Here is a 22,895-nt window from a genome sequence, read left to right as displayed (position 1 = left end):
TAAATTAGTGATTTGTATAGTAAATGATGGTTTTGATTTGATGTGACACTTCTAGTCTCTTACAAGTGACATAGCTACAGGCAATAGAATAATCTCTTCCCCTTGTGAAGATAAATGTTATATCAGACCAAACCATCTTATATTAAATTACAGCTTCCCATTTTTTACTGTATGAAAAGATTCATGAGACTGTTCATTAAATAATAGCACAACCCAATTAAAAGGGTGCTTTCACCAAAAATATCTTGAAGCTATTTTCTAATACTACGCATGTAGCTAATTTATATAGGGTACTACCATAAGAGGCCTGATCCAAATAAAGGAATTTTCCTTTATGCACCAAGTGGTGTGGTTGTGGCCACACTGAGCTAGAAGATTCTTTTCTTAATTAGACTGAAACCCTCAAATGCAAGTGAAATATGATGACAAAATGAATCTAATATCTTGACTTCCTTTCTTGGGGGGAAGTGGGGTATAGCATGTCTGGCTCTTACACGGCTTGGTTGTGCTCATACAGTTGATTTTCCTGTTTTGGCAGAGAGAAGGAGCAAGAAAGGGAAGAACAGTTAATGGAAGACAAGAAAAGGAAGAAAGAGGATAAGAAAAAGAAGGAATCTGCTCAGAAGGTAGGTTTCAGTGTTGGAATTCTTTTATCCAGCTGGAATGTAAATAGTGTCAGAGGCAGTGAGATGTTGAAGTGTTTGTATTTGAGCTTAAAAACTTGATTGTTTAGAGTGCTGCTTCACTAAAGACTATTTTTTTAAGCATTTAACTTAGACTTTTCTTCTGCTTAGTGTGTCATGCGAACTAAAATAAGTTTTTTGATAAAGTATTGAATATGGACTCTCTTGATCTATGCAACTCCTGCAGTTGTGAGGTGTTGGGGGACGAAAATGCTGCTGAGCTTTTACAATTTTTGCAATAAAAATGGCTTCTTTTCTAGAGGAAGAAAATCCTGTTGGAAGGAGGGGATAAGTCCTTAAGGAAGTTTATATTAAATACCTACTACTGATGGTTTCCTTTATTTTTTGCTAAGCATCACCTAGGTTTTACATTTCTTGTAGCCAGTTGCAGTTATTTTGAAGTTTATCTATTCAACTCTTGAGCCGTGGAAAATTGACAAGTCACGGAAAGTTGGGGTTTTTTTCTCAGAAAATGAACTTGAACACTTGGTGTTTTAGAAGCTCACTATTTTACTGAAAATATAGTATATTATTCTAGGAGTCAACTTGACACATGGACTTCAGTTTCTTGCAGTTTTATCCGTGCTTTTTACTGGTAAAATCCTTTTGGTCTGCTTCTGGGCTTCCCAGTACAGGACAGATACAACCAACATGGAGCGAGACTGGCAAAAGGCTCCTGAGATGATGAAGGGACTGGAGTGTCTGGCAAAAGAGGAGAGGCTGGGGGAGCTGGGACTGTTCAGCCTGGAGAAGAGAAGGCTCAGGGGGATGTTACCAATCAATGTATATAAGTACCTTGTGGGACAGAGTAAAAAGGATGAAGGCAGGCTCTTCTGAGTGGTGCCCAGTGACAAGGCATTGTCCCCAAACTGAAATAGAGGAAGTTCCACTTAATCATAAAAAGACTTCTGTGCATCCGTGTGACTGGGCAACCACTGGATCAGGTTTCCCGGAGAAGTTGTGGTGCTTCTGTCTTTGGAGACGCTAAAAAAGTGATTGGCCGAGTCCCCATGCGATCTGGTTTTGATGACGTTGCTTTGAGTTGGGGAGACTTCTAGGGGCAGATGGGGAACGGGGGTGGGAGCTGTGGGCTAGATCTCCAGAGGCTGTCCCTTCCAACCTCAGTGATTACATGAAATGTAGAACAGAAGGTGCTACTTTCTTTTAGTAGTCTCTGTTTTTCACTTGCTTCAGTAACAGCAGATACTAGGAAGGATCAGATGTTACCCTGTGTCGGATTCTGTAGGTTTCTGCTGATAAGAGTCAGCACCAATTGCAGCTAAATTTTGGCTTATCTTGTTAAATTTAACTTTTTCACCAATCTGAGTCTACCAGTTTAAATTAGGTGTAGATACTTCTGTTGTCTTTATCCAGCCATTGTCTTCTGTTGTCTTTATCCAGCCATTGTGTTGATACCTCTCCAGTGATACTGCGAAAGATCAGTAGCTGCACCGTAAAGTTTCTTCAGTTTCTTCTTGCCTCAGTGTTACTGCTGTTTAATCCTCAAATACGAAAAGTGTATGTGGGAGCCAGGAGGAACAGACCCTGGTAGAGACAGACTAGTGACTTGAGGATTATTTACTGATATAAGAGAAACTTTAAAAGGTTGTGCTGATCATCTTGATAACAGTGCTGCGAGTGTTTACTGAGGAGTCGGTGCTTTGAATAGAAGGATTTGCCAGCTTTCCTGTGTGGTCCCTCACCTACTAAGTTATTCAGTATGATAGAATGTTATGGTATTTTGCCAAAATCTTGGGGGGTAAACATTAAATAAGTTAATCTCCTAGAGACCAAACTTAAACAGTAATACTTCAAGGCATGTAGGAATAGCAAAGCAGGCAACAGAATGAACAGAACATAAATGCGTGGGTTCATTCTTAGTGAATGTGGTCGTGGTCACTAGCAGTAATGATTTTGGGATACTCTTTTCAGAGAGTTTGTATAACATGAAACAATTATTGCTGTCTGGATCTTCTGAAACTTAAAAAATAAAAATAAAAAATCTCTTCAACAGAGGTTATGCAATCAATTCACAGATTAAATTCCTGTGGTTGGTGTCCCAGGGGCTTGTCAGAAAGCTGAGTTTTGACTCCACCTTCCCATTCACTAGAGCTGCTCCTGCCCCACCAATGCTCATAGGTTGCCCACAGAGAGATGACAGCTCTAAATCTGAGACCGTGTCACATTTTCTCAGCTTTTGTATTCTACAACCCCCCAAAAAATCACAAAACAGTATCATTTTGACTAGGAGGGAGATGCAGTACAGGCAGAAAAATTTTTCTTTTTCTTAAAACAAACTGTGGTTAACATGTAGAATTCTCTAAGATTTGGTAAAATGGGGGTTTCCCAAGTAGACAAGTAATCCCTTTACTGAACATGTTTACTGCTGACCATAGTAAACCTGTAAACAGAACCAAATTGGATTAATGATATTTTTTTTCTGTTTTCTTTAGTAGTGGAGCATCAAAGTCACTTAAGTGCTTAACAGAATTTTTAACTGTGTTACAGAAGACAACATAGTTTAACTCATACAGGATTTTTCATAAGCGAAGTGGAAAATGATACCTGGCTTAGTACAAATGCGGTTTTGGTACAGGTGCATTTTTAGTGTCTCAGAGACTTTTGGATTACTAACTTCTGTGAGGTTATGATACTTAAGATTTTGTATTACAGCAAATATTCCACTTTGCACATTACAGCATTCATCTTTGCAAAGTAAATGATGCCATAGCAATTCAGTGCAGTTTGTCTTTTTATTCTTTACCATACAAAGGAGTTCTGGCTTGGTTGGTTTAAACAATAAACTGCTTTTTACTTGTTCTTTCATTATTCTATACTGTCAGTGTGTGCTTTCCAGAATTATGGACTAGTTCAGCAATTTCTTTTAAGAATAGGTGTCATAGAACCTGACACATGATGATCTTTAGGGTTTTTCCATTATTGTGTAGTGGAACTCATGATCGACAGGTTCAAAACATGCCACAATAAACATGATTCCAGAGAGTATACCAGTGGCAGGTTTATCTCTACTGCAGCTTGAAATCTACTATCCTGCAAGAATGTAGAAGTACAGCAAAACCACGTGTGGAGCAGTATGATAGCTCACTTAAGTGATTTCAAAGTCTGGTGCTTTACAGATATTGCTGGTACTTTCTGTAACTGTGGCAATGAATCCAGTAAGGTTTAGGATTTCTTCTCCTTGGAAGAGATGCCATGGGAAAGGTGAAATGAGAAGACAGCAGAGAGACGAACTGTACTGTCACCTGTGGTTGCTCCTGGGGGAATTCCATTGCTAGCCCCAGCACTCTGCTGCAGGGATACTCCCAGAGAAGGAAGTTTTTGTTATACTTTAGCTGTAATACTTCACCTCCAGGATCTGAAAGGAACTGTAACACTATAGCATATGTTTATTTGTGCTCTGGAAGTCCATGTTTGGGATGAGGTGGTGAATACTAAAAATCATCATGAGTGAAGTAATTATTGTTTCTGCCCTGGGGACTTTTGCAACAGGCAAAAGTATTACAGAGCTGTAGTGTTTTTGAAAACTGCATGTATATGACTAGGAATGCTGTTCAGATTTGTAGTTCATCAGCTGCTTATTTTCATGCAACAGCAAGTACTGTTTTGCTAATGGATTAAGGTTGTGATTTAACACAGTCTGTTCAATGTTTGTTTTGAGGTTCTTAAAACTCTATTTACATTCTTGCTCTTAATTTGCAGGTCACAGATCAAAAAACCAAAGGTAAGAATCCCATAGTGTATTTTTTTTATTGACTTGAGCCAAGACTCGGATCTTGATCAAAACTGTTGGAAGAGGAATTATGAGACAAGATGAAATTCTGAAGATGTCTATTCAGAAGAAATGAAAGTTGAGATGATTAAAATAACATTGTTTACATCAAAATACTTGAAAAGGGAATGAGTTGTGTGGATAAAATAGGTTAGCTGAAATATTTAGTTTTTAATTTTGCAAAGGTTTTGGACAAGTAACCAAAACCTAAAGCTACCTATATAAATGGAATGAAAGACAGGGAAGGTAGTACTTATAGTGAGGTACCAAAATAAATGAAAATTACTTGGTTTTTGAAACTTAGGAAAGTTCAGGCAGTTAAAAATCCAGCAGATAAAGCAGGACCAAGGAGTGATCATCTTGAAAGCTGAGTTTATTTAGCTGATCTAAAAACATATTTAATCTTGATTTGTATGTCAGTTTTTCTAAAAATTTTATGGGGAGATTGCCAAAATGAACAGGAGAGAACTAAGGTGGTGGCCTGATTTTACAGCTAACAATACCATTTTGTTGTTATTTTGGGCCGTGAAACCTATATGGATAAATCAGAAAACCCTTATTAAAATAAAATGTAGGGAATAATGTATTCATGTTGCCAAAGAGAGACTCGCTTGTTTTGGTCTCACATTTTTAAGAGGAAAAGTTATACTATTTATGTGCACCTTGCTGGGGAGGGATTTCTGGATTTCCCTTTCTTGTATTAATCTTCAACAAAGGCTTGAGCAGATGTATTACATTTTCCTTGCCGTTGGAGTCTGGTATCTTAGCAATTACACCTTCTTGGTGCCTGGCTAAGAATTCCTGTTGCTTTGTTTCAGAAAAGCACAGGGAGAATGTAAGGGGACAAGTAGTAGAGCCTCTTGAGCAAATTTTGTGATGGTGTTTGTTCTTTAAGGATTTGTTTGTGGTTTTCCTCTTCTCCAATGCATAATAGCCCTCCAAAGCAGCTTGTCCTTGCTTATAGGGGCACCTGGTGACTAACTGGGAAACTTTAGACAAGCCTCAAGCAAACGCTCTGTGTAAGACTGTCTTTGGGGTGAAAGTCGGCTATTACTGCCTTGTTTAAGAGCAGTACAGAGAACTAAGATTTGTTAATTCTGAATCCAAGAAAAGGGATGTGGGGTTTTTTTTCCTTATTTATGTTTGGTTTGGCAGTGACCATGTAGCGTAGTAAGCAGGTGAAAATTCGGGATCTGATTTCAGATCTCCTGTAAGGATAATGCAATAACGATACAGAAATGAGTCGAAGATCAGGGAACAAAAGAGAAAGAAGGTGCAGGTGGTGAACTAGTTACATTTGACTGCTCTTTTTTTCCAGTGACTCTTTGCCCCGAGGTGGTATTCTTTGCCAGCTGTACATTGACAAGAAATTTGGGGCTTAGGGCAAAATACTTGCTGAGGGCAGAGTTTCATCCTGGGTTACAGAGTTGCACATGGAACTAAGAAATTTGCCGCTGCGGCTTCTTCCTGCCTCTTTAATTTAGTTGTTCTTTGATAAGGTAGAAGTTGCACAGTACTTCAGGGAATCGTGAAATTATAAAGAGTCACAGCGAGTTCTTGTAGCTAGCAGAGGTTTTAGTGGAAAATTTTCTGATTTTCGTTCTTCCTGTTTTTCAGTGCCCGAAGTGACGAAACCAAGTTTAAGCCAACCAGTGGCTGCCAGCCCAATTGGCAACTCTCCATCCCCACCAGTCAATGGTGGCAACAATGCCAAAAGGGTGGCAGTGCCGAACGGACAACCGCCAAGCGCCGCCCGCTACATGCCTCGGGAGGTGCCGCCGCGATTCCGTTGCCAGCAGGACCACAAAGTGTTACTGAAACGTGGGCAGCCCCCTCCGCCATCCTGTATGCTCCTTGGGGGTGGAGCAGGGCCTCCTCCCCCAACAGCACCAGGAGCAAACCCAAACAACGCACAACCAGTGACAGGAGCACTGCTGCAGAGCGACAGTGGGACTGCAACAGGCAAGTAATAATAACAGTAAAAATAAAAATAATAACAACAATGATAATAAAATTAAACTAACGTGTGTGTGCATGGCAGAAAATGGATAGCTGAAGCTGTCCATAAGCCTATCCTGATACAATAAAACTCCTCAGATTGCTTTTGTAGAACTTATTTCTACTATTCTAGCACATAGATTTTTCTTTTTGTGTTAGTGGTCATGGATGTAATTTTTACTACTAGATGGAAGAAGGAAGAGGGTTAATATTTTGGGCAGTAGTTTGAATTGGATGCTGTAATGCTCTTGAGACCGCAGCAAGGTAAACACAGATAAACAGCATTTTATGGTTGTCATTAAGTAGTTCTTAATAGCTCTTTAGGTTTCTTTGATGACATGAATTTCCTAGCTTGGCACTATTCTGTATGATCTGGTAAAATGGACATGTAGATATCAGGTCTGCAAATAGCAAGTCTCTGTCACTTCTCATCTGGATGAAATGGAAAGATGTTCCTTTTGCTCCTGATGTTTTTTAGTAGTGATCTTGTTTTTCTTCTTAGATAAGCCTTTTATAAAAAAGTGGTGACTATCCTATTTTTTCTGTTCACTTTGAATTCTAGAAAATAAATTGATTTTAAGGTTGTCTTATGAGCACAGGTAAATTATGATTACCTCTGACTTTTTTAGACCCTTGGGGAATTGCAGTAGCTGTAATATTTCCATCTAAAGTTATGATAGTAGAACAAACAAAATTCCATTCAAAACATCTATCTTCCAGAGAAAAACTTAGGTGATATGAGAATCATAAATGATAAAATGTTTTGGGCTGGAAGGGACTTTGGAAGATCGTCTGGTCCAACTGCCCTGCAGGGAGGAGGGACATTTTCAACTAGATGAGGTTGCTCAGAGCCCCATCCAACCTGACCTGGAATGTCTCCAGGGATGAGGCTTCTGCGACCTCTCTGGGCAGCCTGTTCCAGTGTCTCACCATCCTCATTGTAAAAAATCTCTTCCATATATCCAGTCTAAATCCTACCTTCTTTTAGTTTAAAACTATTACCCATCATCCTATCACAACAGGCCCTGCTAAAAAGATTGTCCCCATCTTTCTTATAGGCACCCTTTAAGTATTGAAAGGCCTCCCTGGTAAAGGGAGGTAAGTAGAGGTCTCCCTGGAGCCTTGTCTTCTCCAGGCTGAACAACCTCAACTCTGTCAGCCTGTCCTCATAGGAGAGGTGCTTCAGCCCTCTGATCTCATCTTTGTGTTCTCCTCTGGACCTGCTCCATCAGGTCCATGTCCTGCTTGTGTTGAGGGCTCCAGAGCTGGACACGATGCTGTAGGTGGGGTGTCACTAGAGCAGAACAGGGGATGTCACCTCCCTTGATCGACTGGCCGAGCTTCTTTTGATGCAGCCCATAATAGAGTTGGTCATCTTCTGTTCTAACAGTAAGGGTGTTTAAAAAAAGAATAAATACTTGAATGTCAAAAGAAGAAAATAGTGATACCACTATGTCTGAGTTTCCTTTGAAAACCATGACAGATTAACGGAATGGGGGTTTCTACCAGTTTTGGAGAGCATAAACATTGTAGTTTTCTATGGTTTGGAAGACAAAAAAGAGGTGACTTGGAAGTCCAGAACCAAATAAACTAAATGGGATAGCTGTCTTTATTAAAAAAGGATTCTTGCAAAATGAATAATTCCCTTTGGTTTGTGATTTCAGTACTCGAATTCCTTTGTAGCAAATCCCTGTTTGACAGATTATTTATCTTGTTCTCTTTGATGTTCCATGTCTAATAAGGGGAGGAGGGAATTTCAAGCTACAATGGAAGAATTTTAGCTAATCCATTTAAAAATAGATCTTTTCAAGATGGCTGAATTTGATAAAATACCTGAAATATGAAGCGAGGGAAAAAAAATGCTCCCAAGTCTTCTGACTATATATAAAATCTTAGCATTATGTCAGCATTGCTACACCTTCACAGTGAGTGTAATAGACTGACAAAGGAGACTTTATGGGAGTGAAGCATCTAAAAGTTTTCAAAACTTCTCATGGACAGCATTTTTTTGCTGTTGGATGTACTATGTGAGGACCGTTTCAAAGTCTTTTAGAAGCTCCTTAAGTTTTGTGTTGTTAATTTGACACCTAATTTTTTTTTCAGACAGAAATTTGATTTTATGAATTCTCATATTTTTACATACAATTCAGTAGTGCCTTAACAACTTAGGTGTGATATGGTTGTATTTTATTGATTGTGACAACCTTTTGTGCCAATGGTTAGTTGCTTTATCCTCATGTAAGTCAAGAGTGTTGCTGAGAAAAATATGGGTCCTTTGGACCTGCCTCACCCCATCCAAAATTCTGTACCATAACACAGTTAACTGAGCCTGGGAGCTGACTTGAATTAAAATTAACCCAGGTTGGTTTTTAAAGCTAGTTTAAGTCTGGGTGGTTTACAAGTTTAGGTCACTGAATATCAGTGGGAATGTACATCCTACTCTGGCAGGGGGGCTGGACTAGATGATCTTTTGAGGTCCCTTCCAGCCCCTGACATTCTGTGATTCTGTGCCAGTGTGTGAGAGTGGGTGTGCCAGAGGAGTGGGAGTGAGCAGCTGGACAAGGAAAGGCTGGGGCTGTCGCTTAGGGTGCTCCAGAAAAGTGCTTGTGAAAGTATGGTACTGCTTACTGTTTCACACATCATTTATCCTGACTGAGATCCTGGCTGTTTACAAGTTGGATTTCAGACTGGGCCCAATTCTGTCAGGCACTTTAAGTACTGATACTGTGATTAATTCATCCCCCGTGAAAACAAAAGCAAATTCCTAACGGGGAAAATAGTGCATCCTGCCCACTCCTTCGCATTGTTATATTTGCCAGATAGCTGTAGATGGTGTCGGTGAGGGTTTACTACAAAAAGTCAATACATAATCCTTCTTTACATGGATCTCTCTCCACAGGAATTTAAATGCATCTGTAAGAAGGCAAAACTCTAGTTCCCTGAAAGCTGACACCAAATTTACTATTGTCTTTTAGCACTACAGGGGTCGGGGTGGAGAGTGGTATATAGAATTCTTCCAGTACTAGTGATATTCAGGATACGCAAGACGATTTTGGAAAATAAAGCTTAGATTTTATTGATGAAAGTCTTTTAGTAGTTGCTCTCTAAGAATCATGACCATTTCTCACAGCAAAACTGTGTCTTCATTTCAGCATTCCATTTAAATACTTTTGCTAATTTCAGTTCCATACTTCCACACACTTAAAATTAGGCATTTGGTAGTAACTTTTTTCATCTTAGTCAACTCAGAAACTTTCTTCAGCGTCACTGCTATTAGGCAAGAAACAAGAGGCCTTATGCATTATCTTAAGACAAAACTGCCAAAATTTTGTTGCCACTGCCAAGTATACCAAGGGGGAAGTCGTTCTATAAAACAATCCATTAAATTGTGCCCTAGTATGCTATGTCAGGAAGTATCCCAATCTTAATATTTCTAGAATGCCTTCACAGAAATGAAACGTGAAATGCTCTGTTAAAACCACCTACCTCTCTGAAGATTTTGGTAAGCCCGTATCTGCCTGAGCATCATTCATTTGCTGAATCATTGCTAAGTTCAAAAGACGGCAGCCTTGCAGTGTTTTGAACTTATCTTTGGCTATCCTCCTTAAGCTATTCCTGTGATCAGTCTAATGAGAAAGTTTTTAAATTGAGGGAGGGAGGAAGGTCTCTCAGGGTACTAAAAGATAGCCAAATATAAATATCAATGGAGAGTTGTGCTTCCTTGCTGTTGTTAACTTTTCACTTGAGCTCAAGGCAAGAGAAGGAACACAGCGTGCATGGGAACTGCTTAGTCTTTTGGATCTTGATAGCTACGGTTTAAGGGATGAGACAAACTTTTGCTTATCGATATTCAAAGCTGAAGCCTCCAGCATAAGAAGGTCACAAACGTGATGGAGCAAGTCCAGAGGAAGCCACAAGGATGATCAGGGGCCTGGAGCACCTCCCATACAAGAACAGTCTGGGATAGTTGGGGTGTTTCAGCCTGGAGAAGTAGTAGTGATAGGATGAGGGGTAACAGTTCTAAAACTGAGAGTAGATGTAGATTAGATATTAGGAAGAATTTCTTCACTGTGAGGGTCATGAGACGCTGGACCAGGTTGCCCAGAGAAGCTGTGGATGCCCAGTCCCTGGAAGAGTTCAAGGCCAGGCTGGAGAAAGGGCTTTGAGCAACCTGGTCTAGCAGGAGGTGTCCCTGCCCGTGGCAGGGGGTTGGAACAAGATGATCTTTAAGGTCCCTTCCAATCCAAACCATTCTGTGATGCTATTATGTGAGTCAATATTGATAATAACGATATATATATAGCAGATGTTCCTATGAACTTTATGCTCTGCAGAATGAGTTAAACTGGTTGGGTGGGACAACTGAACATGATTAGTATATTAGAATTCGGTACATGGTTCTGGTAGAAGGGAGAGAGCTTGGTCTTCATCACTGGGAATTTGTAGTGAGGGTAATTTAGGGTCCATTGGTATTAAAAATACATGGAAAAATGAGTGGAACCCTATATAGAGAACATCAAAGTACTAACGGACTTAAATTATTTAGAGGATAAGAGGTAATTATGTGGATGGCGAGAGGATTTTGGCTGATATTTTAAACTAACAATGGTAACATGTCTACGTATATGCAGACATCAGACTGCCAGCACTGACACAGGCTTCATCCATTGTGGCACGGTGTTAATTTAGGTCTGCCTTAAAACTATGTGCAAATATGTTATCCATGTGAAGTCATACCACATAAAACATTGTAGTAGTTCAGCACAGAAGCAAGAAAGGGGCCCTATTCCTTGTCATTCCTCCTGCTAATTTCCTTACAGCTCATTGAACTTGCAAGTTACCCTATACAGTGTGCTAAGCCAGCAAAAAGCTAACCCATCAAAAAATGGACTTTATTTTTGTTAGTGAATGCAGTTGATGTGGTTGAAGGGCTTAACTGCCATCAGAACTGTGACGAATGAGAGGGGAAACTTGAAATCATAGAGCTGGTGAGAGAGAGAAGGAAAAGTGAGATTTCTTAATAACTTCCATCCAGTGGCAGAGACATCAGCTTAGCTGCTCGCAAAACCACAAACTCTGGTTTCTAGGGTAAATATAGAAGTGACACAAATGTGGGGTAATTACATACTGAATACAGCTTGCATGTCGCTACCTAGAAATTGTAATTTGTGTAGATTTGGGCTCTTTTGATTTACAGTAACTTTTGGACATAGTTTTATTTGTTTTGCAGCAGGTTGAAAAAAATTTTCAGTAGCAAAATCAACTTGAAGAAGATGCTTGAAGTTGAAGGATAGACTTAAGCTTTATATATGCAATAGATGCTTTTTGTCTTCAATCTTTTACCTTTTCATCTAATAAATTGTAGATGCTTTGAGTCAGTTGAGTAGCAGACCGACAGCTGACTTGCGTACACACACATTCACATCAAGTGTGTACACATGTGTGTTCTTGCTCTATATATAATATGATTTTAAATGTGTGTTTGAAAAGTCTACCACCAGTGTCAGTAATGTTCATTAGCTGGGTTATAATTATTCTCTTGAACTTAGGGTAGCAGGAGTGAGTCAGTGGTGAATTCAGGTGCCCACAAAATGCTTATGGGGATTTTGTCGAAAGAAGTTATTGATATTTACAGTGGTGTTTTACAGCCTGATGTTCTTCCAAAGCAACTTTGTTGCACATTTGAGGGAGGGGTTCTTATTGGAAAAGTCATCAGTGGTGTCAAAAATGTGATAATAGTATCAAATATTAATGACCTTTTTGGATATGGGTTGTTGTTTGTTTCTTTTTTAGATTCAGCAATTGGAGGTGCTGCTGCTTCAAATTATGCAAATTCCACTTGGGGTCCTGGAGCCTCCTCAAACAGCGGCACCAACGCCAACCCAACTCACATCTGGGACAAGGTGATTGTAGACGGGTCTGACATGGAAGAGTGGCCTTGTATTGCCAGCAAAGATGCTGAGTCTTCTTCCGAAAACACCACCGATAACAACAGTGCCTCGAACCCTGGTTTGGAGAAGAATGCTCTGCCAGGAAGCACCACTAATAACAAAGGAAAAGGAAGCCAGTGCCAGTCTGGAAGCGCTGGAAACGAATGTAATCTTGGGGCCTGGAAATCTGATCCCAAGGCTAAATCTGTTCAATCTTCCAACCCTGCTGCCGAGAGTAACAATGGACTAGGTAATTGGAGGAACTTGAGTGGACAAGATAGAATTGGTCCCAGTTCTGGCTTCAGCAACTTTAACCCAAATAGCAACCCGTCTGCTTGGCCGGCACTGGTTCAAGAAGGCAATTCTAGGAAAGGGACTTCAGAATCCGATAGCGGTAGCTCCAATGCACAGATTAGCACAGTAGGTCAGACCTCTAGGGAACAGCAGTCAAAGATGGAAAATGCGGGTGTTAACTTTGTCTCTGGCAGAGAACAGGCTCAAATTCATAACACTGATGGACCAAAAAATGGAAACACTAACTCCTTGAACTTAAGTTCACCAAACCCTATGGAGAATAAGGGAATGCCCTTTGAAATGGGCTTGGGGAACCCTTCCAGGAGCACTGACACCCCTTCACAAAGCACTGGAGAAAGAAAGACTGGGAGTGTTGGATCTTGGGGTACAGCTAGGGGGTCTTCTGGAACTGACACAGTCGCTGGACAGAGCAATTCTGGAAACCATGGGAACAATGGAAAGGATAGAGAGGACTCCTGGAAAGGAGCTTCTGTTCAAAAACCTAATGGGTCAAGAAGCGATTCTTGGGATAACAATAACCGGTCTACGGGTGGTGGGTCTTGGAACTTTGGCCCTCAGCATGCAAATGAAAGCAAATGGGGTGAAGGGAACAAATTAACATCTGGGGTCTCTCAGGGAGAATGGAAACAGCTGTCTGGGTCTGATGAACTGAAGATTGGAGAATGGAGTGGTCCAAACCAACCAAATTCTAGCACTGGAGCATGGGACAATCAAAAAGGCCACCCTCTCCCTGAAAACCAAGGCAATTCCCAGGCTCCCTGTTGGGGAAGATCTTCCAGCTCTGCGGGAAGTGAGGTTGGAGGTCAAAGCACTGGAAGCAACCACAAAGCAGGAAGTAGTGACAGTCACAATTCTGGACGCCGATCATACAGGCCAACGCATCCTGATTGCCAGGCAGTCTTGCAGACTCTGCTGAGCAGGACTGATTTGGACCCCCGAGTGCTTTCAAACACTGGCTGGGGCCAAACTCAAATTAAGCAAGATACCGTGTGGGATATTGAAGAGATGCCACGGCCTGAGGGGAAGTCTGATAAAGGAACTGAGGGGTGGGAGAGCTCTGCCACACAGACAAAGAACTCAGGGGGCTGGGGCGATGTACCCAGCCAAAGCAATCAAATCAAGTCTGGATGGGGTGAGCTCTCAACCTCAACGGAGTGGAAGGACCCCAAAAATACTGGAGGATGGAATGACTATAAGAACTCCAATTCTTCGAATTGGGGAGGAGGAAGAACGGAAGAAAAATCATCTTCCTCTTGGAATGACAGCTCTAGTAAGGATCAGGGGTGGGGTGGACGCCAACCTAATCAAGGATGGTCTTCTGGAAAGAACGGTTGGGGAGAGGAAGTTGACCAAACGAAAAACAGCAACTGGGAAAGTGCAGGAAACAAGCCAGTGTCTGGTTGGGGTGAAGGTGGGCAAAATGAGATTGGAACTTGGGGTAATGGTGCAAATACAGGCTCTGCTTCAAAGGGTGGATGGGATGATTGTAAAAGAACTTCAACATGGAATGAGACGGGTCGACAGCCCAACTCCTGGAACAAGCAGCAGCAGCAGCAGCACCAGCAGCAACAGCAGGAGGCTTCTGGTTCCTGGGGTCCCCCGCCCCAACCTCCAAGTAATGGGCGACCGCCAAACCCAAACTGGAACAGCGGACCACAGCCAGCTGCCCCCAAAGAGGAGGAGCCAAGTGGCTGGGAAGAACCTTCTCCACAGTCAATCAGTCGGAAGATGGATATTGACGATGGCACTTCAGCGTGGGGAGATCCCAGCAGCTATAACTACAAGAATGTGAACCTGTGGGACAAGAACTCGCAAGGAGGACAGGCCCCACGGGAGCAGAGCCTGCCTACTCCAATGACAAGCAAATCACAAGCATCAGGTACTAGTCTCATTCCTTTCTTGAGCAAGCTCCTATACATATGTAACCTTGATGCGTAAGAGGTACTTGTGTAGCCTCCGATTCCTTATAGTTTTATTTCATAAAGAACCAATTTCCTCTCTGCATATTGGTTGTGTTTTTAAAGTGTCTTTAAAATCTGAATCAGTCAGTCCTCTGCTTGTTGTTGCTGGCTGACAAATCTGCCCATCCAGTCTGAACTCTGAAGAACACGTTGAATTACAGATTCATTTAAGCTGGACAGAAAACTCTTAAGAGTTTCTAAGAGAAAAAAGGCAAGTCCAACTGTTAACCTAACATTGCCAAGTGCACCACTAAACCATGTCCTTAAACACCACATCTACACGTCTTTTAAATACCTCTAGAGACAGTGATTGAACCACTTTGCTGGGCAGCCTGTTCCAATGCTTAACAACCCTTTTAGTGAATAAATTTCTTCTAATATTCAAAGTAAACCTTCCCTAGTGGAACTTGAAGCCATTTCCTTGTGTTGTCCTATCACTTGTAACTTGGGAGAAAAGACTGACCTCCACCTCACTACAGCCTCCTTTCAGGTAATTGTAGAGAGGAGTATCATCTCCCTTGAGCCTCCTGTTCTCCAGACCAAATCCCATATTTTATACTGATTTATTTGAGAAACAGGGAAAAATTATGTACTTATTTTTAGTCAGAAACGCTTTCCTCTGAAACACTCATTTAACACTTGAGATTGAGCAAGTCTGTGATAAAGTTTCTTGGCTCAGTTTGCCTCTTCTGCATGAAAAAGAATACCTAGCAAAATATTTTCTTCTTTGAAATGAGGACAAGAAGTTTTACCTAGTCTGGAAATATATTAAGATTGTATTGTTATGTAATCTCTTCTCTGACTCAAATATGCCTTAAAGAACATTATTTCATTTTAATACGTATTTCAGATACATCTTTATTCTTTCTTCAGTCTATGAAAACCCTGAGTTAGTCTGGTGCTTTTAATTAATCATAGAAGTTCTCCAGACGGGAGGACAGCAATAGATGGGGGTTCGTGTGTAACCTGGGCAGAGAATATTACTTACCCCATAGTATTCTCTTTCATCCATGGCAGTCAGTGCCCACTCCAAGTTTGGTGTAAACAGTTGTCAGTTCTGTTGTACCCATGCTAGTAAATCTCAAGTCCTGAACAGAAAGCAGTAGATTAATGACATGGTGCTGCACTGCAGTAGTTTGTTGTCTAAATGGTCTGTAATGAAAACTTTCTCCTTTGTGCAGTCTGGAGCAAAAGCACTCCACCTGCTCCAGATAATGGTACGTCCGCCTGGGGTGAGCCAAATGAAACCAGTCCCGGGTGGGGTGAAGTAGATGATACTGGAGCATCGACAACAGGCTGGGGGAATGCACCTTCCAACGCCCCGAATGCCATGAAATCTAGTGAGTATAGGCCAGGTACCTGTTTCTTTGCCGTGGTCCTGGAGATTTTTAGCTTTTGGCCTTTTGATGTAGGTTACTGTGGAGGAGTTGTTACCTGAGGCCTAGAAACAATGTTGAATGTCATGTAAGATTTTGATGGGCATGTGATCAAGTGCTTACAAATGACTGGAACGTTGTCTTTTAAGGTAACGAAAGATTTCTTAAATGGGCAGCTCTGGTTTGTGAAAGTGTTGAAACATTAGAGCATCTGAGTGGGGAAATGTGTCTTTTTCTCAAAAGGTCTTTTTGTCTTTGGCTGCCCACTTGTTATTTAGCATGTAAACTTGTTACTGTAAATTATTTTTCCCAATCATATCAGAAAAAGGAAAGCATAGTACAGACAAATTTCACTCTGGAGGCTATGTATGTGGTAATCTATACTTCAGTAATACAACTTGCCTTCCAGTTGATCTGTTGTTGTTACTTGAAGGAATATGAAAAATTGTAACTCTTAAGAGCTGAACTTTCTTTTGTGGTTGAACCTAAGTGGATGACTATTTTCTGGAGGCTACCTGCCTACAGCTGTGTTCTTTATGAATGAGATGATGTTGAAATCTTTTAAAATTTACTTAGAAGTTAAAATTTTGCTGTATTAAGAGTTTTATTTTTGTGGACGTTATTTGTAGAAGTTTTATTTCACTCTTTTTAAGGAAAGTACAGCAAACAAAAGCAATCACCTGCTGGTACAACATACCAATGCTATAGCCAAAGCCCATAACATTTGGATATGAAGTTTCCAGTAGGAAATACATGACTGTTGCTGAACCTGACTGATGATGCACACTGTAAAACCGTTTGCAGCTACAAGTTGCTTTTGCAGCGTGTCATTGTTTGGAATGAAATGCTCTATACAGATTGTATGCTGTTGAGTCATTCCCCTTTCCTTCCACCCGAATTAAATATTTCAGCCGTTCATGAAACAAAACTGGGAAAAAAGCGTTGCTTTCTTAGTGTTATCATTAGAGCAACCTTTCATGGGTGGCTGTAGTGCTTCCTGTGGCTGCCACGCAAACTTGGCACTTCTCAGGATGCTAGGCCTTTTTGAGCTGTATTATTTCTTTCAGCTGTACAAAGACCCCCAAATATGACCAAAATGAGAGCCTCTGAAATGGTAATGATCCACTGGAAATTCTGTGGATTTGTTGATGCTTAAAAGAGTCTTTAAAGACTATGCATGGTCACTTGTGTCCTAACTGGTCTGCATGTGTGACATAACCAAAGAGCTGCAGTATAGGTGTACTATTTTACGTGTATGCTGTCCCCAACTCTAGAGGAGCCAAATAAAGGGAGTTTCCCTTTATTTGTGACAGTGACATCTGTATTGGGTTGGGTATGTAGGTGTAGTAGGTTACCAGTGTTAAGAGCCGAGATCTTAATTCTCCTGTATTCCGTGATTGCTCTCTCAACTCCTTTCTAATTGGCACCCAGAAAGAATGAAAGAAGAAAGCTACTTACCCAGTCGAGTAAGGGGAGATATTTAATGTCTTGGATAAGTTGAAAGAAGAAATTGGGGCAAAGAGCCTGCAAAGGCATAATTTATGGTTGAAGGTAAGGACAGGAAATGGAGACCAGCAGTGATTGGAAAATAGGAGTTTAGAGCCAAGAAAGGGAAGCACAAATCATTACCTACCTGCTTTTAAAAAAAAGGGGGGGACTTGGGTACTTTTACCAACATTGTTTAGGAATTCCCTGGAAGAAGTAGGAATAAATGCAAGTTTTTGTAACATCATTATTTTATCTTTGTCTTGAAAACTTGCTTTGCTTACTATAGTTATGTGTCTCCTCACTCAACAGATGCAGAAAATGAAGCAGGAATCCTACAGGCAAATCATCTGTGTGCCACTGTCCAGATTAACGTTCAAGAATCTCAGACCTGAGAGTTGTCAATGCAGAAAAATAATCTCTGGTCATTTAGTTAAAACCAGGATCATAGTACTATATTTAAACCCTGTGGCTGGAAATAAATTAAAGCTGCAGGGACTAGCCCGTTTATGACATTTCTAGATTGCAGAGTCAAGAACTTAGTCATAATCCTTAAATATAGCATTTTTTGCGTAAGTAGCATGATTAAAGGGTCAAGAGGTAGATTTTTGCACTTGGACCAGTATGTTTCCTAAGCAGACCTCCTTTTCGGTACACATGAATATAATTTAAAAAGTGATGTTTCCTGCGAAGTATCTGAGTTGTTGTTTGTGGTGGATTTTAAGGTAGCTCTTAAACTGCCACGAAATGCTGCTGTACTTTTTTTTTTTTTTTGCATAATCAAGAGTTGCCCTTGATCAACTAGTTACAATTCCTGACTTTTTTTTATATTCACATTTTCTGCTATGCATGTTAATATCCTTATCCCTGATTTCCACACTCAGACCCTAGATAGTCGAAGAATTAGTTATGAAAAAGGCGATGAAAGCAGTTTTAAAGGAGATAGATTGTTGGGGAATAATTATGCAGAATGAAGTGTTAGAGCAGGAAGAACAGTTGGACAGTGGACAAGATGAGGATTTAGGCTGTTATTGGCTTGTCGGTAGAGGTTAGAATTCTAAGTTGCCTCACAGCTGGTGCTAGAGAGTGACAGCAAGAAAAGCCATCAGGGAAAAAGTCCTTAGTCTGAACTGATACCAGGAAATGGTTCTAGCTTTCTGGTGACAGCACCTCCACTTAAACAGCAGGGCTAATAAGTCTTTTTAGTGACATTTTTCAGAACAGAAATTCAAGCAGACAGGGCTTTTTTCACATTAAACTAGTTTTGGTGTTACATATATCAGAAGGCGGTGTCAGGTCCTCTCCTTCAATTTCTACTTAGTTGTTATTCCTTAAAGTTCTTTGTTTCTGTAATTTTGTGAAAGAGTTTACTGCGAAGGAAGTGTTAAGGTTCTGAAGGAAGAGAGGAAATAATTGATAAACCACCTGCACCAGAGTCATCAGCACCCTTGGTTTTTAAGTGTCCTTGAAGTCTTTCATTTACACGAGAAAATAATAGGTTGCCATTTAAAGAAATGCAAATACAGCTCTATCCGTATAAGAGAAGAAGTCCCTCTGGTTATTGCATCTTTAAGGGTTTGACATTGCTTTAAAATAGTTACAAAACATGGTATGCTAACGTGCCACCAAATCCCTTGACTTTCGGGATTCATGCAGAGGTTTTAACAGCTGTTAGAGTGAGATACTTTTTTCTTTTGTCCTCCTTTGGGGTTCAGAGGATCTCAACTAATCTTGCAGTGTCAAATCACCAGCTGCATGGTATTGTAGATGGCTTTTGAGCTTTTTTTTTTTTTCCCCCTTTTTCTAAAGGTTCTAAATCTATGCAAGATGGCTGGGGAGAGAGTGATGGGCCGGTGACAGGAACACGTCATTCCAGCTGGGAAGAGGAGGAGGAGGGAGGAGTCTGGAACACAGCAGGCTCTCAGGGAAGCAGTTCCTCCCACAACTCAACAAACTGGGGGCAAGGAGGAAAGAAAACACAAATGAAGGTAAAATGCTTGAATGATTCATAATTACTGTGTTGTCTGAAAGCAGTATGACTGATATGTTAGAGCATTGTAATAGTTTTTCTTTTAAAAAGATATTACAGAATTCATTTAGAAAGGTGCCTGTTACAGCATTGTAAAAAATGTGAGGTTTCTGGATTTGTTTGCATGTGTTACACTTAATGCAACTTAACAAATCTGCCAGTAGTTGTCAAATACTTTTGGTACGTAAGCTGCAGAGCCATTACTAAATGAAAAAAAGGGAGGGAGTATCCCAAGGCTGTTGCTTTTATTCACATATTTTTATGTGTTAGGCTCCTGCTGTTCGCCTTGCGTAGCCTCTGGAAGTGCGATTTCTGTAGCCCCTCAGGCACATGCTCCTTTTGTTTCTGCTGACCGCTGGATTTAGGTTTGTTGTGACTGACCTTTGGCCTCAAACAAGACCAGGAGTTTGACTATAGTCCCAAGTAAATTGCTTTCTAAGGCTTGTTTACATTGAAGTTTTCTAGTAGAGTAACACTCAGTAGTGTATTAATATTTGAAGGACTGTGCTTTGGCTACTTCTCATCAAATCAGGAGGGCAAACTCAAAAGGTGGGTGCAGAGCAGCTTCCTAACATGGAAATACTGTTGGTAACTTAGTACTTTGCAGTTCTTATTTTGCAGAAATGAGTCTCGTTTTTCCACACTTACAGCTTTTTTATTTTAACCACAAAAGCAGCTGTCCAAAAAATCTATTTTCTGTTGAACTGTGTTCAGTTTTGGTTTTGATCACCTGTAAATTACAGTAAAAGCAAATCAAGAGCCAGGTCAGCACAGTGCCCATCTAAGAGAAACCGTACTACAGGGAGGAAAGCCAAGGAAGAAATTCACCTCTCTATGTGGCAGACTAAAGAATGTATTAAGCAGTAGCAGAGGAAAACTAAGTAACATTCACAAAGCTTTCCAGATTCCAGAAGAAAACTGAAGGTGTGATAAGCATTTTATACAGCAAATGTTCATCCAGTTTGGCATACCTAGCAATGAACAATTTTATGACAAAGAAAGAAAGAAAATTGTATTTAGTAAATGTTGCCAGTTGCATAAAAACTTGAAGTTATTTGTTCAGAAGTTGTATTTCTCTGATACAAGGATTTTCATTTGATATTTGTGTGTCTCAAGGATAAAACAATTTAAGAAATAAAGAAGTTGCTTTAAAATACTTTGTCTTTTTTTGCTCTTTAGTGCGCATTAAAAGGAGGAAATAGTGATTCGTGGATGAACCCTTTATCCAAACAGTTTTCAAATATGGGCTTGCTAGTAAGTAAATTTTTTTAAATAAAAAATCCCACTTTGCAAAAAAGTAGTAAGCTTAAATCAAAAGATGAGCTGTTTCACAGTGTGTAACGACTTCCTGGCATTTGCTCTGCTGGCCTGTTGATTATAGTATCTGTAATAGCTGGATGTTCAGCACTTCCTTGCTAGTAGAAAGGCTTCTCGGAATAACCCGAAATCTATTTGGACTCTTCGGAGTTACTTTGACAGGTGTTGTTCCGAGCTTGCAATTTCTTTGCAAGTAATAGGATTTGGAGTTTTGTTCATTTGTTTGGTTTTTATTTTCATGACATGCCGTTTAGAGTACTAAAGGTAGAGGCCTCAGCTCCTGGCTGTAGTGTCAGACATCGGTGATGAGTCGAAGGCTATTCGTTCTGAACCTCAGCCACCTAGCAGAAGAGGAGATTTACAGCCCTGTGTGTGTCTTGGCTATATATGTTAAATACCGTGCAGCAGGGTGTTTTAGAACAAAAAAGGCTTGTTATTAATCAGCACTTAAAGATTGATTGGTAAAGTGCATAAGTAAATGTCATACCATGGAGAGAAAAGACAGATCTGCAGGGAAGTACCTTAAAATTATTACATTAAAAATTTTCCTAAGAACTTCTGACATGCCAATTTGTAAAACATTTTGCAGAACATTGTGCCAGCTGTCATCCTGTGAAGCAGGAATAGTATGTAATACAGGTTGGTGAAAGATAGTAATACAGGTGTGTGAGAAGCCCAAGGCTGCACAAACTGTCATGGACATAACTAAGATTCGTTTGTAATGTCTGTTGGCTCCCAAGCTTTAGTTGAGTCTGCTAGACCGTAGATGCTTCTAAAAAGCTCTGGGACACTCTGTCCCAGACTGCCAACTAAAGAATAACTTGGCAGCACATTTCAAGGTTTGATGACTTGACAGGTCATGAGGGTGAGCTATCGTTTTGGCCACTATTTTCAGTGTTTCGTCTCTCGAGCACTGGAACATGAGGGCAGAGGTTCATTTCACAGAGCAGCTGTCTGTCCATCTTTCTCTGTTGCACATGTTCATGTGTCTGGTTTCATGCGGGTAAACTTGGAACATGCAGCACAAGAGGGTTGAGGCAAGGTGTCCAGGGTGGTATCAGGAATTCTTGTGTTTGATTTTCATTTAAAATAAAATTTTTCATTGGCACAGCCATGTTCTTCCTGTGTTCCACCTTAAGCCAACAGGGGCTGCTTTCTGAAACATTCCTCAGCATTTCTTAGAAGTCAGAACTGATTATTTTTTATTTTCTTTTTCCCCCAGAGTCAAACTGAGGACATTCCAGGCAGTAAGATGGACTTGTCTGTAGGTGCGTATAATTTAGTTTAAATGCACTTGAAATATGAGATCATGTGTGGTATTTTTATGTGAATGACATGCTGTGCTTTGGAAAGGTTTGATCCTTACTTTTAGCACTCCTCATAATAGAAGGGTAGAATTATAGCATCCAGTATCTTAGCTGTAGGCTCTGAATCGTTGCGCAGCTGATGCTGGTATGTCAGATTGAGATGTATACCTGTACAGAACGGAGCTGTAACTTGTAGAAGGGACATCTTGTAAGACAGTTTTGATCCATGTAGTTTGTATTCGCAGTCCTCTTTCATTTGGTGGAAGAGGACTGATTTACTTCTTGGCAGCAGGACATCCCAATTACCACAATTCCCTGGCGGGAAAGAGAGTATCTTCTATCGTTGATTTCTTCAGTGGCATGCCTCCGGCTATTACAAGTTACTGGTCAGTAGAACTAGATTTTTCACTCTTGATTGCCTCAGCACACGTACTACCCAGCTTAAGTGGGATGAGCTGTGTGGAAAACATGACTTGGCATGAGAGCTGCAGTTGACCCTTTGAATTAATCTCATTTATTCACCTTTGAATTTGTCATGACTTTCTTCTTTCTCAAGCTAAGTAGGGAACTCGCAGATTTTTATTTTTTTTTTAATCTTGCAGACAGTTTTAGCTTTGCATTCTGTTTTCCTCCAGATTGTCACTGAGTATTCACTGTTATGGTTTGCAGTAGATATACTATACATTTCTGAAATCTTAGGCCAT

At 40.5% G+C, this 22,895-nt stretch overlaps 1 protein-coding gene across 3 annotated transcripts in view; it reads left to right on the top strand.

Annotated features, from left to right (window-relative positions):
• Positions 1-542: 542 nt before the first annotated feature.
• Positions 543-22,895, top strand: part of TNRC6B (trinucleotide repeat containing 6B) — a 46,046-nt gene continuing 23,693 nt past the window's right edge. For 2 of the 3 annotated variants that reach the window (XM_009878538.1, XM_009878537.1), the window contains exons 1-8: positions 543-626; positions 4,404-4,425; positions 6,091-6,435; positions 12,265-14,595; positions 15,859-16,017; positions 19,348-19,526; positions 20,747-20,821; positions 22,107-22,152. In XM_009878538.1, the coding sequence (XP_009876840.1) occupies positions 570-626; positions 4,404-4,425; positions 6,091-6,435; positions 12,265-14,595; positions 15,859-16,017; positions 19,348-19,526; positions 20,747-20,821; positions 22,107-22,152 (3,214 nt within the window). In that variant the 5' untranslated portion in view covers positions 543-569. The remainder of the gene's footprint in view (positions 627-4,403; positions 4,426-6,090; positions 6,436-12,264; positions 14,596-15,858; positions 16,018-19,347; positions 19,527-20,746; positions 20,822-22,106; positions 22,153-22,895) is intronic. The other variant, XM_009878539.1, reaches the window with a different exon arrangement.

The sequence above is a fragment of the Apaloderma vittatum genome, unplaced genomic scaffold (assembly GCF_000703405.1).
Source record: "Apaloderma vittatum isolate BGI_N311 unplaced genomic scaffold, ASM70340v1 scaffold16111, whole genome shotgun sequence".
In the NCBI taxonomy this organism is placed as follows: Eukaryota; Metazoa; Chordata; class Aves; order Trogoniformes; family Trogonidae; genus Apaloderma; species Apaloderma vittatum.
This window is presented reverse-complemented; position numbering and strand designations above follow the sequence as displayed.